Genomic DNA, 15,974 nt, shown 5'->3' with positions numbered 1-15,974 from the left:
GCTACCAAGTAATAAATTGATCATCCCGGGTCGAGGTTTTTGGGTAAATTTTTGTAAGAAATGCGGTGAATGCGGTGAAATTTTGTAAGAAATCCGGTGATTGCGGTGAAGGCGGTGAAAATAAATATTTCAACGCATTTCACCGCATTTCTTACAAAAATTCACCGTAAAATTCACCGCATTTCTTACAAAAATTCACCGCGTCAACTTTTGTGGCAAAATAATGTAAGAAATGCGGTGAAAGCGGTGAATGCGGTGAAAAAAAATAATTCATCACATTTCACCGCATTTCTTACAAAAATTCACCGCCAAATTCACCGCATTTCTTACAAAAATTCACCGCATATGATTTCCAAAGTTTACTCAATCTGATTTAAATTCACAAGAAATTCTAAATATGTTAGCTAGACTTGGCGCAGTGGACTAAGCAGTGGAAGGCATGAAGGAGGTCAGAGGTTCGATCCCGCGTGGGGACGATTCTTTTTTGTAAGAATACTGAAAACGCGGTGAAAATAAATAATTCACCGCGAGTCACCGCATTCACCGCTAAAAGATGTAAGAAATACGCGGTGAAAATTATTTTTTTTCACCGCATTTCACCGCATTTCTTACGAAAAATCACCGCCAAACCTCGACCCGGGATGCAAATAATTCAAAACACATTAGTGACCTGATTAGTGACCACAAGTTTCTGAAAAAACTTCATATGCAATGAAGCTTGACCAGAAAGAAGATCATTGGTTAGCAAAACGATTTCATTTGCGCAAACGAATCAACTTAGAAGACAACATCGATGCGTTTGATGTCATCTGATATAATTAATTCGATTTTGTAGCTAAACTTGCAGCCTCATTGCTGTAATTTCCAGTTCATTCTTTTCTTAAAAGAAAAGGTTATCTGAGTTTGAGTTCAGAATTCCAACGCTTGAAAACTTTTGTTTGGATTTAAGAAAAATTGTTGACTAAAGGAAAAAACGTCTATTACGACAAAACAACAAAGAACAAACAGGTGTAGATAGGGGACAACAGATTTTCTCCTTGAGCATTTTCCCTTTCAAAATTTTGCTAAATTATGTTTATTATAGTATTTTTTTAAAAAAAAATAGATTAGACGAATTAAATAATTTTTATACTAGCACTTTTCAAAGCAAAACTCGCGCCGACTTAAAATTATCAATTTATGCTGCCTATTTCCTCTTAATAAAATCAAGGCGAAACAAAAGTACACAAATTTTTCTTCAAAAAAATCATAAAATTCCAGTCAGACGAAGTTACGACAAATTAATCTACCCCAAATTCCAAAAATCAAGCATCAAAATATTGAAGTTCTTAACAACTAAAATATGCTCTATCACTCTTTTCAGTTCAAACAAAAAGTAAACTTTTCTATGTGAATACTGAACTAATTTGTCATGTTTAAATTCAATTTGTTCAGCTAAATTCGATCACACGATCACAAGTTTTCCAGAGAATAGGATCAATAGGTATCGGACAAAAGCTATACTTAAGATTTCCAAGAAAATAGGTTCAGATTTTGCAGTGATTTTCATTACCGTATGGCATGGCTATCTGACTGCAAACCTTTAAAAGATTAGATTGAAGCAGTCAAAGGTGAGCGAAACTGTAAAGCTGAATGATCTAATAACTGAGTAATTTGATTTGGAAATGTAAAGTTAATAGATATATTAAATTAAAGGAAATAGAGTGCTATGTAAATCAACGTCAGAAAAACAACGATTTTTAAAAGGTTCAGAAAAATGTTTTTAAGCTCTCCACTGAAAACATATGTTTCCATTTGAAGCTGACTAAACAAAATGTGATAATAATAGGCATTGAGTTAAGAATAACAGAGCATACATTTTACGTAGTTAGTTTTTTTTACGTAGGTTAAAACGTATTTTTGGACTTTTTGATAAGGTCTCAATTTAAATATAGAGAATTTTCGTCGGGTCAAGGAGTTACTCAAATCCAACCAAAAGTGGTGTGGCAGATCTCCAATGTATACAGCGCCTCAATCGGAAAGATTTTTTGCCTAGGAAAACTTTCATTTTGATGAAAGTTTGCGAATTGTGCGAAAACCGGATTTCAAAAATAGCTCTTATATTTTATGTCAAAGAGTTATTCAAACCCAAGCAAACTTTGCAGTGGAGATCTCCAGTGTTTTTAAAGTATCAATCAACAGAAAAATTGGTGTAGCTTGACAAGGAAACAAGTTGGTCTTCGTACATAACTTTGGACATTTTGATAATTTACTATTTTGAAAATAGAGATAAACCCATCAGGTCAAGTGTTTATTAAAATCAACCAAACTTGGTATGACAGATCAACAGTTTATATACTCAGCAAGAATTTAGCTTTTAATAAATGTTACATAACTGAACATAACAGAACCATAAAATTTTTTTTAAAAAAATAGATTTTACACTTAAATTTAGGCAAGTCTATGCTGATAAATGCCGATACTATTCATAATCTAAGCTTAGAAGCGTAAAATTGTAAAAGATCTACGCATAAAAAGGCGAAATATGTAAAATTCACGTTCAGAATCTGAAAATGATCTAAGATCTACGCTTAGAAGCAGCAAATATATGCAAGATGTACTCTTAGGAATGCTAAGATAATTGAAGTAAGAGTTCAACTTGCAAAGAATAAAGAGTTTTAGAACTAAAGTACTGTGTTACAGTGGTAGAAGAGGCGAGAAGCAAACAGGGGGTCAGTGGTCACCGGGCAGTATTAATCAGTGTTACTCCCGTTGTTGCTGGAATAAAAGATAAGAATTACACTTTTGAGTTTGTGGACATTTAATTGTAATCCTTAGCTGATCTAAGTGAAGTGGAACTAATGAAAAGAGAACGCTCAAGGGAGTCACAAAACAAAGCTCAAGGGGCTTCCTGAGATTCGTAATTTAACTTATTTATAGCATTTAGACGTTACTATTACTTTATTGTCCAATAGCAGGCACTATTTTTAGTAACAAACATTTGCAATTAGATCCTCGGGGCAGTGAAACTTACTAAATTAGTTTTCAATGTAGTCTTAAAAATGCAGGTAGAAAACAAGCAAGCTGTGCAAAATGTTTTTACTACTCATATTGTCTAAGTTTCTTGCCCTACTCAGTTGCGCTCCAAAGTCTAAGTTTCCTCTCCTACTTATTAGCCCTGTAACACTGGGAAAATCTTATTTTTTGACTCGTTCTCAAATGTTAAAAAACTACTTTTTCACCCTATCATTCCATTAATAGAACGCAAAAACTAGTCCCCTAAAGCTTTTTGTTCACCACTCGGCACAAGCGCCCTAGTGTCAAGACACTAAGTACAGCCGCCGACTAAGACTTATGTTTAAATTTATCGATTTACAAACCTTTACTTCGGATGCTCATGTGTACTCTAAATCATTAAGGGCATCTTAGAAAAAATTTCTGGAAGTTTTAAGGCAATTAAAACGCAGAGCCGAGAGCGGTTGCACCCATGGCTGAGACCAAATTGCCAACCGCTTTCCCAATTCCTACTCTAACATAATAAGAACACAATTCTGAAATTTCCTTTGGCATATGGACAAGAATGGGTTAAAAATTGAGTTGACTATTATAAATACAAAACATAAAAAATAGTAATATCATACCTCTGTTTGGTTTGCGGAAATGCATAAGCCTACTTTAAACAATCATGACGTTCATTTGTAGGGATAGTTGTATTTTCCGAGTTCACTTGAGAATAGGTACAAGAAGCTTACCTTTAGGTTTAAATAGATATTTCAAAAAACTTTCTCAATTTTTATGCTCTATTTTTGCACAGTAGATCGTTAAAAAAATCGAAAATATATGTAAAATTTGAAAACAGCTGGCACATGAAATCAAGACATAGAAAACATCAAAAATTTTTATGAAGCTCATTTAATTTTTGCTCTGATCGGAACTTCATTATTACTAAAATAATATGTCTTAGAGGTCCACAACTCTAAGCAGGAGCTGAATATTTCTTAGCAGATTAATATTGACACTAGCAGATTAATAATGAGTTTTCGGTTTTAGAAAAGACTATACACGTGCTATACAAAACTGTATATCTAAGGAACTTTTTTCGAATTTTTGGACCCGAACTTAGAAGAAATTTCAGTGTAGCAACCCCTCAGCTAACTAATCATACACATTACAGCTCCCTTGTTGTAAATATACCACAATGCTGGTTTCAAGAGGGAAACAGTTTTCTTGAGAAAATTTTTATATCAAATCTTGCTCACTTTAGTAAAGACCAAATGTGGACTTCTTTGTTTTGTTGGGAGAATATTTCAACTTGCACTGCTTAATTAAGTTTTTCGTGGTTCTTCAAGGGTCAAATTAGTTTTTATTTTGAAAATCAGCAAGGGTAAACATTGATAATTCCGTGATAACTAAATATTTCCAGTGTTCGCGGATTTCAAATTTTCATGTCCAAAATTACAAAAACTTTGATATTAAAAACAAAAAATAGAACTGTTATTCTGTACTAATCAGCTATTGAAGTGGCTAATTTTCCACTTAAGACCTTTAAGTGTTCTGGCAATATTTTACTTGCGTTCTTGTGACCAAACATAATAAAAAAGTTAAGTAATTCTGAATATGTTTACGTCTTTTCAGTTGCGCTTTAACTGATCGAAAAGTTCTCACTCGTTCTCCTCTTATGATATAATTATATACTTGGCCTAGCAGAACAAATTGGTTCATCTGTTTCTGCTCAGAAGTAACAGAAAAATCGGCAATTTCAAAAGTCACTACATTTTGTTTGTTACTATAATTTTGTTTCCGAGTAATCGCCGCATTAGTCTTTTAGTATGCAGTGCATTAACAGTAGCCTACTATCAGCTGTCTTTTTCTATTATTCCCATTTCACACTGTTCATTTTGTGATTCATGAATAATCTTTTTCTGCTACTGTGGCCTTCATTTAAACGCCTGAATTTTTAACGCGGTACCGTCACTGCAGCAAATACGGGTCAGAATAAGTTCAGCCTGAGACTGTAGTTAAGTGAGCGCTCATGCTCACACAGACATCATAAGTGAGGCAACGGATTGTTGGTGTATGAATCATTTACGTTACATCTCGGCTAATCACGCCTTTCGATTGATAAAGCAATTAAAAAAAAACTTATAAAGCCGCATTGATCGGTGTCAAGCTTGTGCTCGATTCTGTCCGATTTATAATAAATTTGTACATGCAACAATAGGTCTCTAATTTTTACTTAAAACTTGCAAAGTTATGCCACCTGTAAGGTAAAAAGTAAAAGTATTCCAGGGTACGATCTGATCGGTTCATAAAACTTCGATGCAGAGATCTTAGTTGGAAAGATTGAACTTAGACTTAAGGAACTGAAAATCTATTTTTTTCGTCCTAAAGTTAGTGCCCTGGACTTTCACTTCTTTCAGTCTAATTTCAACCTTTAAAACTGAGTAATACAACTTAAGAGGGGTGGATTTGTGGAATGTTCTGGCGATTTTGATGTCTCTTGTCTTAAAGTTGCACCAAAAAAATTTTATTGGATCAAAAGATTGCGACCATGACGATTAGTTGAAGAAACAGATGATTGAAATTGTCGAAAAACATGAAATAATTAGATAAGTTGGAGGACATTTTCTTACCCATTGGTTTTCTAAAAACGTTAGTACAAAATCATAGCACGCCTCGAGCCTCGTGCCTAGCACTCAGGCGCAAGCGCCTTCGTGTCAGGGCAATAAGTCCCTCGTGAAACTAAGATTTTGTTCTAACATATTCTTAAAACATTCAAGTGCACGTTTTAAAAGACTAAAAGTCTGTAGTGCCAGAAGTTAAAATGCAAGAACTTCCATGAACTTTTGTAACATTAAAACTTGCACTTTTCGTGTTTTAAGCAGAGTTCTCTTCTTGAATCGTGACTCTGCTTGAATTCATTGGGAATTTCTAGCGTTTAGCGAGAAAAGCGAAGCGGTTCCGGATGTTAAGCCAAAACTCCAGAGATATCCTCCTTAGTCAAACTTTTGGGCTAAGTATATAGGAATTCTTTAACTACTGGCACTGCAAATTTTGTTCTTTTAAAACGTGCAGTTGAGTGTTTTAATTAATTCTTGCAATGTTTTGTTATCTGTGGGTAAAAGAATATAATATTGAAAGTTCGTGTAGTCTTCAGTGTCGATGAAATTTCTTGTTTGTAGGAGCTAGCTAAAGCCTTTTTTTGCAAATATTGGGTCAAGCTAAAATCCAGCCCTAATTTTGGGTCGAGCTAACGTATTTAGAGAACCAATGGCTGCAAAAACTTTTCAATTTATTTGAAATTGAAGTTACGAGAACAATTTTGCAAATTAGTGAAAGCAAACTTTCATTCTTAAAAAATACAGGAGTTGAAATAAACCACACATCTCCGTCTCCGATAGCAAAGCACCCAATTATTTACAGCGATTTGATTAAATTGCCAAAAGTTCGATTTCCACCTAAAACCAGTGCAAATTAGGCAAATTTTTGCCCTAAACTTGTGCGAATTAGGCAAAAAAATAGACGGTTACTTCTTTAAGTCTAAGATCAATCTTTCAAACTAAGCTCTCTGCCTCGAAGTTTTGGTGACCGATGAAATTGTACCCTCGGTTCTCTAATTATTAATGCTAAAGTTGTTTAAGTCCATTATAAACTTGAAAATTCAGACGAAAAGCAATAGATTATTTTAAAAATACGCGTCTTCAAGTTCCCCCGGGCACGCAAATTGTCGCCCTCACAAATTCGTTACAATGGACAACTACCATAGTGGACAAACTAAAGACATACTGCTATTTGCAAACGGGGATATATCCCTCAAATCATCCTTGAAAGGATTCTTCCTCCTTATTGTGAGTTACGGACTGGAAATGGGCTCTGTGCTCCTGGATGGGAAAGAGACACACTGTCTATTCACGCAGGACGGGTCTCTACTTGGAATGGAGAAAGAGTCAGCTGTTTGTTCAATTGATGTGTCACATTTTGAGGGAATATGTTTGCTTACTTCATAATTTGAACTATCAGAAAATCAAGCTGAGATCCAAGACGGAAATCATCTCTGATCAGACTTGGACTCACTCTGGGACCTTAGCCTCAGTAAGCATGCGCAATCCTAATTTTACTGAAAAAGGTTGGAACAATACCGCATATGAAATGACTATTTTTGGTCCCGCAAAACTCCAAAGATATCCTCCTTAGTCAAACTTTTGGGCTATGTATATAGGAATTCTTACTTTTTAACTACTGGCACTGCAGACGTTTGGTCTTTTAAAACGTGCAGGGAATGCTTTGATATCTTTTAATACTTGGAATGCTTGAATTTAATACTTGAATCTTTTAATACTTGGAATGCTTTGTGATCTGTGGGTAAAAAAAAATATAGTATTGAAAGTTCGTGATACACTTGCTAAAGTTCGTGAAAACTTGATACACTTGCTATGTCAAGCAAGATCTTGATAACCCTTACAAAACTTGAGACATGTTGCCAAGATCTTGAGAGACAAATATTTTTTGGAACACCTTGACAAGATCTTGACAAGCTACATCTTGTTTTTGGGTGCCATTGAATTTTAAATACTTGGTACATCTTTACATGTCATGGTTAATCTTTATTGGAAATCTTGCCAAGATCTTGTTTCTTGACAGCCATGCAAAGAATTTGCAAAAATTTTAAGTTTATTGATAACTACAAATGTTTCATTTCTCACTTCAATTTCACTGGAAACAGAGACCATTCTCGCGTTTTGAGTTTAGTGGAAAATAGGGGAAAATTGTATTTTGTAGCTAATAGACTAACCGGTAGCAAACATGTCCCATTTTTCAATAAGAGAGGTGGAGTGAATAATTTTACAGTTCACACAACAGAATTCTTAAGAACTGTGAACATTCTATTTGACCAAAATAAAGACAGCAGAATTGTTATGGACAAGAAAGAAGGCACTGGATGGCGTGGTTGCAGGAAAAGGTATGCCATTGTCAAGATCTCGACCTAAAAACCGGGGGGGGATTAGGCTTCGACCGATAAGAAGACCATATGTTGCTTAAATTGGGCATAGTAAGACTATGCTCTACATTGTTAATAATAATACTTCTGGACTAAATTGAGCTCTGGAAATTTTATCAACTTAAAATACTGAAACCATGCTCGACTTTTGCTCGACCCAAAATGTTACGCCAGAATGTCATGTGTTTTCTATGCAAAACATTGCTTGGCCGTTTTCAATATTCGATTGATATTCATTGCGTTTGACTACGGGAATTTAGACTTGTCTGAATTGCTCTATCATTCATATACTGCCATATACCTAAACCAATCGAAAGACGCGCCAGAACAAAAAAGAACTGGTCGTTTTCTCTTTAAATGTTACTAAATGGCCTAAATAGAAATAGTCAGATTATTTGACTAACTCGCCCCGGGAAGCACACTTGAGTGAAATTGAGCGCCCATCAGTCGTTTGAGAGCCTTTTGTCTCACACCAGTCGGCTATGTTTAGAGCTTCAAATTTTCTCTTTTATTTCTACATTGAGAAAGCAGAATTTTACTTAAACAATTATATAATTAGCAAAAAGAACTAAATCCTGAATTACTCGAAAATTGCCATGATAGCCGAACATATAGCCTATTTATCACATTACGTCGCCAAATGCACACTTTTAGAAATTTGAGCCGTTTGTGGACATATGTCGTCATATGTAACTAATCTACGTTTTGTCTATTTATCTAACTTTAATTGTGAATAAATGTGCGAGTAAAATTGCGAACAAGAGTTACAAAAAATATAAAAATTTTGGCTAAAAATGACAAATTTTATGAATTGTGAATATGACGTATATTACTAATTTTGACGTATATTAATTTAACTATTTTTCCTACCGTTTCGCTTGTCCACGGCCGCTTAAAACTTTTTTCAAAAACCTGGTTGCAGTTAGGGATAGTTCTCAAATTTCTGAGTAATATTACTCGCTCAAATTGTACTTTTACAAAGGAATTACAAATTCTCAAAAACTAATCAGACATCGAAGTCGGCTTATGTAAATAAACAAACAAATCAATATAATCGATTCAAATTTAATTGTACATTTATGGAAAAATGTGTGTTATACTAGGTTGGGATGCCACGCAGTAAAATTAAAAACTATTAAGAAACAATGAAAAATCAACAATAAAAAAGGAAGAAATAACAAAAGATATGATTTGATGCTTATCAAAGTTTTTTGTTCATAATAACATATATTTAATTGCTCTCAAACGAAGTTTGTAGCAATTATATTAGTCCTGTCGGTCTTTTTTTATGCGATTTTTCGCTTGACCAATTTTTCGTCTGACGCTTTTGACTTTTCGTCCTCAAAAACGGGATAAACAGGTAGCGCCCAGCGGGCATTATGTGCTCTTAGAGCCTTTCAGGTCTGTTTCAGCTCAAACTGTCTTGGAGACTTATACTTATACTTATGGTGTGAGGGGCGGTTCTTAGAGGTTGACACCCCCCCCCCCTTGTTGACTCCCCACCCCCACTATTGGCTCCACCCCACCCCCCCACCGCGCTTTTGCCCCCCCCCACCCAGTGCTGCCCCCATCAGCCCCCGGTGCACCCCCCCCCCCGTGGCTAGCTACTGACCAAGCCAACCGCTCGCCGGTCGTTTGAGAGCAATTCGCCCGACGTTAGTCGGTTATGTTTGTTCATGTTTGTTCTAATAAAATTTGTTCATAATTGAACATAATACTGACAATTAGGACACTTTTAAGCGAGTTTTTCATTCTTGAACATCAAGCAGTGTGAGCTAATGTAAAAGAAACCAATTTGTTAAATTAAAACTACTTCTGATATTTAAAACAAACGTTTTCGAACTTTACGTTCATCGTCAGGTTAAAACTGTTTCACAAATTGTTAAAGGATAAAATGAATATGCATTTATATCTGTCTCAGACCACAATTAAAACAATTCTAGAAACTATCTTAAAAAATTAAATCGAAAATTTTTTCTTGATAGAATATTTAGGCTATTTACAACTCATACTTTCATCTGTTATTATTTTCTTTAAAAGCATTCCTATTCCGGATTTTTCACGAGTGTGAGCTAAGTTTCATGCTATTGAGACAAAATTATTTTAGACCTCGAATAAAAATATAAATAGAGGTTGTCATTATGTATGACCATGTTGAGTTCTAAAAACTTTCCATAAATTTTAGAAGGAACTGAATGAACGGTCCAAAACAGGTGTCATAAAATGAACTATGCGTACTATGCGTACATAAAAAAAAACGAAAATGAGTTTGCATAATTTAGTGCTGAATGCCAAAACAACCAAGGTTCAGATTTTTTTTTCATCTTACACAAAATTACGTACCACATAAATTGGTCTCCATAAATTAAAGCAACTTGAACTGTATCCTGGGTTACTAATTTTATAATCACCAATCTTGGATGTTTTTGGGGGTTGGAGAGAGTATTTGCCAGTTAGATGAAAAAGTTAATCAAAGCCCGCCTTGTTCTCACATCGTCACATAGTCTTCGTGAGATTAGGTGCCATTTTTCCAAGTATTTAATGAAGTACAGCATCATCTCGACGTATCTCTCTGATAAAACTCCTACCTTTACGTAAAGTATACGTATTCATTTAACATAAGTTTTCAAAACTGCCCACAACTTTGCTGCAAATATGTAATCAATCGAGCGATCGGGTTAGATGTAACAGGATTTCAAGGAGCAATTTTAACTGAAAATTTTTCATTGTAAACGTTTAGTATCCATAAATCTAAATATAAAGAAACTGAGAAATTATAAGACATGGCAATAATGAGGAAAATAGATAAAACATGATTAGCTTGATGATGATGATGAAAACAAAGTCTTCACTTTGACCAGGAATCATACATCTAGGACAGAGCTGATTGCAACCTCACCTTCTAAATCCCCTCACCCTTGCAAAAATATATGCCTAGATGGAGGAAATCATTACTATTAGTGCAATGTCACACGGTTCAGCGTCACAATTAAGGTCGATCTGAAGTCTGGTTAAAAGTCAAGACGAGTCTTTCCATATATTTCTTGGTACGTTCTTTAGTTGACGACTACACCACCGTTTTTAGATGTCTATTATGAGAATACATGTCTAGGCAGATGTATATACAGATAGATTATTCATCTTAATACCTCAATTGAGTCTTTATCGAATAAGAAACAGGAAAAGGAAAAAGAGGTGAACTACTGTGAAAAATGAATTTTCCTTGTTTTAATTGTGATGTGACTAAATCTGGCAAACGAATTTTTCTAAGTGTGCTACTCAAAATGTTAACCTTATTTTCAGAGTTGGTGATTACATTGGTGATGTTTCAGCCCGTGTTACTAATTAAGCTCGCTCTACCATAAAGACCTGACTTTTCAAAACTGAAGTTACTATTCTGAAATTGTCTCATAATTGTTAGTACCCCCTCTTGGTATCTTCTTTAACTGAAATTAGGGTTGTTAGAAAATTAAACGAGTGCTAGCTATTAGTGTTCCTCATTAATCGTCAAGTCATTTAAAAAGTCAGAAAACTGAAGTGACTCCGTTTCGAAACCTTCGATCGAACTATGTCGTTTCTGCCAGAAACAATCTATGCGATAACAAAACCGCTGCAAACAATTCCGTTCTCAAGCAGTTATTATGTTGAAAAATAAACAATTTATTATAATCAGAACTGAAATACTCAAAAAATTACAAACAGCAAACTTTTTTTAAGTTGAAATTTTGCATACTAGGTTAAAACCTATTCAGCTGATACAAACTGGCAACATCATACAAGTTTTTTTGCCACGAAAAGAGTTAATAAACCTGTCAACTATTGAAAAAAGGGGTCTTTCCCATTATAGCCCTCCCAGCTTAGCGGTCAGATAACCTATAGCCCCCCATTCATGGTAATAATAGGGTTCATAATGGGGGGCTATAATTTCATGGGGGGGCTATAATGCGAATGACCCGAAAAAAGTTACGAACGGAAAAGTCGTGTAAACACCGAGTTTACTGAGATTATATCCGCAGCTGACATGTTGTGATTCTTACATGCCACTGCTTGAAGTGACTGAGAAATTCCTGCGCTTATCAAGAAGCGGTTCAAGATTTTAAGTCAGAACTTTGAAGTGACTTCTGCAGGGTCACGTAACCACGCTTGAAGCATCGAAAGCGCACGTTTTAAAATGGCGAAAATCAACGGAAGTCAACTTCTGGCAAATTAGGAACTTCTGGTATTTTAGCTTCTGGCACTGCAGATTTTCGGCCTTTTAAAATGTTCACGTGAGTGTTCTATGCAATGGTTACACGCGTCTGCTTGAAATCACTGAGAACTTCTGGCGGTTATCGAAAAACACGAAGTGGTTCAAGATATTAAGTCAGAATTTCGAAGTGACTTCTGCAGGGTCACTTCGCCATGCTTGCAACAGGAAATGCGCAGATTTTAGAATTACGAAAGTCAACGGAAGTCAACTTCTGGCAAAGTAGGAACTTCTGGCATAATTACTTCTGGCACTGCAGACTTTCATAATTTTAATGTGCACGTAGATGTTTTAAATAATGATTAAGTGACTCTGCTCGAAGTCAATGAGAACTTCTGGCGCTTATCGACAAACGCAAAACAGTTCGAGATATTCCGTCAGAATTTTGAAGCGACTTCTGCAGAGTCACTTAACCATGCTTGAAACACGAAATGCGAAGGTTTAAAAATAACAAAAGTCAACGGAAGTCAACTTCTAGCAAAGTAGGATATTCTCGCGTTTTAACTTCTGGTATTAAAGACTTTCGACTTTTTAAAATGTTCAGGTGGTTGTTTTCGGTAATGGTTACATTCGTCTGCTTGAAATCACTGAAAACTTCTGGCGTTTATAGAAAAACCCGAAGTGGTTCAAGATATTAAGTCAAAATTTTGAAGTGACTTCGGCAGAGTCATTTAACCATGCTTGAAACACGAAATGCGCAGGTTTTAAAATGACGAAAGTCAACGGAAGTCAACTTCTGGCAAAGTACAAACTTCTGGCGTTTTAACTTCTGGCACTGCAGACGTTTGGCATTTTAAAATGTGCACGTGATTGTTTTAACTTATTTTTCATAGTCTTGCAAGTTTAATACATTTTTTCAAGAGTTTTAGAAAAGATCGAAACCTTGTATCAGCTTGCACCATTCTTGGAAAATTTTCTCAGAAGACTAAATTTCCAGTAGAAGGGGGTTAATTTTGATAATATACACGGTCGAGCATGGTCTCTTCGAATGCTGAGGCCTAATTTTGTGAAGGAAATTCCTAATTTCTTCAGTTGTTTTCAGTCTCCTAGTCAATTTTTGGATCTTTTCCGTTTGTGCCCCTACCCCCCCCCCCCCTGAAGCATGTTCTATATTTTTTCCACGACGATTTACTATGTAATGCACGCGCTCTGTAACTGGGGGAGCATAGCGTACGGGGTCTACATACGGAAAAGATCCCAATATTTTTTATAGAGATTCGGGTGAAAGTGATGGGGTTAAAAAGAACAGCAATTCTGGTGGTGGTTTAGAGTACCATGGCTGGAGGTACAGTACATGTCCACCACATTCATTTGCATGTGCACAAGAGGTCGCCACCTTGACCATTGAGATTGTGAATTGTAAGCATTTGTGGAAACTGAAAGACTTCTCAACAATCGGTTATTCTATTAACGCCTACTCCACTTCGACCACGCCTCGCCCTGCCACGAAAAACTACACTTACAGGTTCGAAAGTTAGATGACTTTAACACTATTCAAGCAAAAATTGTTCATTTTAGATCATTTTTATTAGTCAGGATCAGCATTCAAACTGGCGATGAGTGATGAGCAGATCCAAATCTTGCAAGATTCTTACAAAATTATTCAATTGCAAAATTCTTACAAGGTGATTCAAAACTTGCAAGATTCTTGCAAGATTATTCAAAACTTGCAAGACTCTTGCAAGATTATTCAAAAATTGCAAAATTCTTACAAAGATTCTTACAAGACGCTTCAAAACTTGCAAGACTTTTGCAAGATGGTTTGAAACTTGCACGATTCTTGCAAGATGATTTAAAACTTGCAAAATTTGTAAAAGGTGAATTGAAGCTTGCAAGATTTTTGCAAGATTATTCAAAAATTGCAAAATTCTTACAAGGTGATTCAAAACCTGCAAGATTCTTGCAAGATTATTCAAAACTTGCAAGACTCTTGCAAGATGATTCAAAACTTGCAAGATTAATCAAAAGTTCCAAGATTCTTACAAGACGCTTCAAAACTTGCAAGACTTTTGCAAGATGGTTTAAAACTTGAACGATTCTTGCAAGACAATTCAAAACTTTCAAGATTCTTGCAAGATGATTTAAAACTTGCAAAATTTCTAAAAGATGAATCGAAACTTGCAAGATTTTTGCAAGATTATTCAAAACTTGCACGATTCTTACCATATGATTTAAAACTTCTCTTAAGTTGAAATGAAATTTAAAAGACGTTTGCAAGATCGTTAAAAACTTGCGCGATTCTTGCAAGACAATTTAAAAACTTGCAAGGTTCTTGCAAAGTGATTGAAAACTTGCAAGATTCTTACGGAACAAATGAATTATTTCTAAAACATCAAAAGGCCATTTTTAGATCTGGGAAGTTATTTAAAGGCCAGGTTAAATTCACTTCTTGCAATAATGATCTTTTTTATTACCAGAAAATCATAAAAATCATTGATGAGCTGGTATAGTTACCAAGAACCCTAGTAATCCACTAAAACATTATTTGCAAAAAATTACAAATTGAATTTGTAAAAAGTTGGTTAATAAGGCAAAATTATTGCAAATATTTGCAATTTTTTAAATAAACTTTTGGATTAATTTGCAAATATTTGTAAATCTTGGCCTTAATTTGTAAAAATTGTTAAGTCTATCATTAAATTTGGAAATATTTGCATTGGGTTTGCAAAAAATAACAAACAAAAAGGACTTGCTAAAATTTTACAATAAAAAAACAACCTCATCAGCAGCTGTTTTTACTACAAGAGTTCGAAACGATTTTAGAAGTCTAATTCACCAATAAGTACGTTAAGACAAAGAAAGCTGTATGATTGGCAACACGGGTATCCCTAGTCCAGAAGGCTGAACAAATAATATTTCCTTAACAGAGTTAAAGTAAATTTTTTCACGTAATTTTCAGGTAAGTTAAGGTAAGGCAAAAGTACGTTGACGTTTCAGGTGAGTTAAGGTGATTTTCCAGGTAAATTTCCCTCTAATTTTTTTGTGTGATGTTCGATATGTTCGGTTTCCACATACAAAATCGTTAGTATGCTCGGCTTCTTAGATTTGGTATGTTCACTTTTAAACGCAAGAAGTTCGGTTTTTCATACAAAATTTGAGCTTTTTGTTTATATAGTACAAAGTAGTCTTTCCTCTTGAAATACAGAATGTACGTGTATCGTCAACCTGCATAAAACCTTGAACCGGAAGGGTGAATCTTTTCTCTTGCAGATTGGAGACTTCTCGACTCGTTGCAGCACTATCTTCTGGACAATTTGATGATAAAACAATAAAAATCTTGGCCGATATTGGGGAATCAAAATCACTTAAATGCAGTATTAAGTCAAGTCTACTTCGCTATTCCCCCGTGCACGAAACAGATAGCATCAACTTCTATTTTGTAACACCCATGGGGTTGCGAATTACCCAAACTGAACAGAATTTGGTCAAATTTCAAATCAAAGGGAATAAAAATCGAGGCCTCGACTGTAGGCAAACTTAGTAAATGAATTGGGCGGGTTAAATATTAACTTTTTAAAAATGTTTAAGAATTTAAAAAAGTATTAAACTAAAATTGCATTGCTCATTATCAGGCTAATGCAGAAAAACCATTTATTGTCCAGCCTAATTCAAATTTGGTTATTTTTGTTCGAGCCAGTGTGGTTCATCGCGAAGCGAAGTCGAGCCCAATTCTATTCAACCCAATCTTTTACTCTCAACGGGTGCACGTCCTATATTTTTACATAACGTGCTAATAACAACACAGATTAC

General features: G+C 35.1%; 1 protein-coding gene across 1 annotated transcript; it reads left to right on the top strand.

Annotated features, from left to right (window-relative positions):
* The first annotated feature begins 6,728 nt into the window (after nucleotides 1-6,728).
* LOC142343111 (uncharacterized) lies at nucleotides 6,729-15,705 on the top strand. The gene is made up of 4 exons (XM_075394798.1): nucleotides 6,729-6,969; nucleotides 7,759-7,939; nucleotides 13,438-13,689; nucleotides 15,435-15,705. Exons 1-4 carry the CDS (start codon nucleotides 6,729-6,731, stop codon nucleotides 15,703-15,705), a joined length of 945 nt encoding a protein of 314 aa, XP_075250913.1.
* The last annotated feature ends 269 nt before the right edge of the window (nucleotides 15,706-15,974 follow it).

This window comes from Convolutriloba macropyga, chromosome 7 (genome assembly GCF_964194025.1).
Source record: "Convolutriloba macropyga chromosome 7, txConMacr16.3, whole genome shotgun sequence".
NCBI lineage: Eukaryota > Metazoa > Xenacoelomorpha > Acoela > Convolutidae > Convolutriloba > Convolutriloba macropyga.
This window is presented reverse-complemented; position numbering and strand designations above follow the sequence as displayed.

Coding starts and splice junctions, on each gene's coding strand:
- LOC142343111 (XM_075394798.1), top strand. CDS start 6,729: ATGGACAACTACCATAGTGGACAAACTAAAGACATACTGCTATTTGCA. Junction 6,970..7,758: donor GTCACATTTTGAGGGAATAT/GTTTGCTTACTT, acceptor TGTATTTTGTAG/CTAATAGACTAACCGGTAGC. Junction 7,940..13,437: donor TGGCGTGGTTGCAGGAAAAG/GTATGCCATTGT, acceptor TATTTTTTATAG/AGATTCGGGTGAAAGTGATG.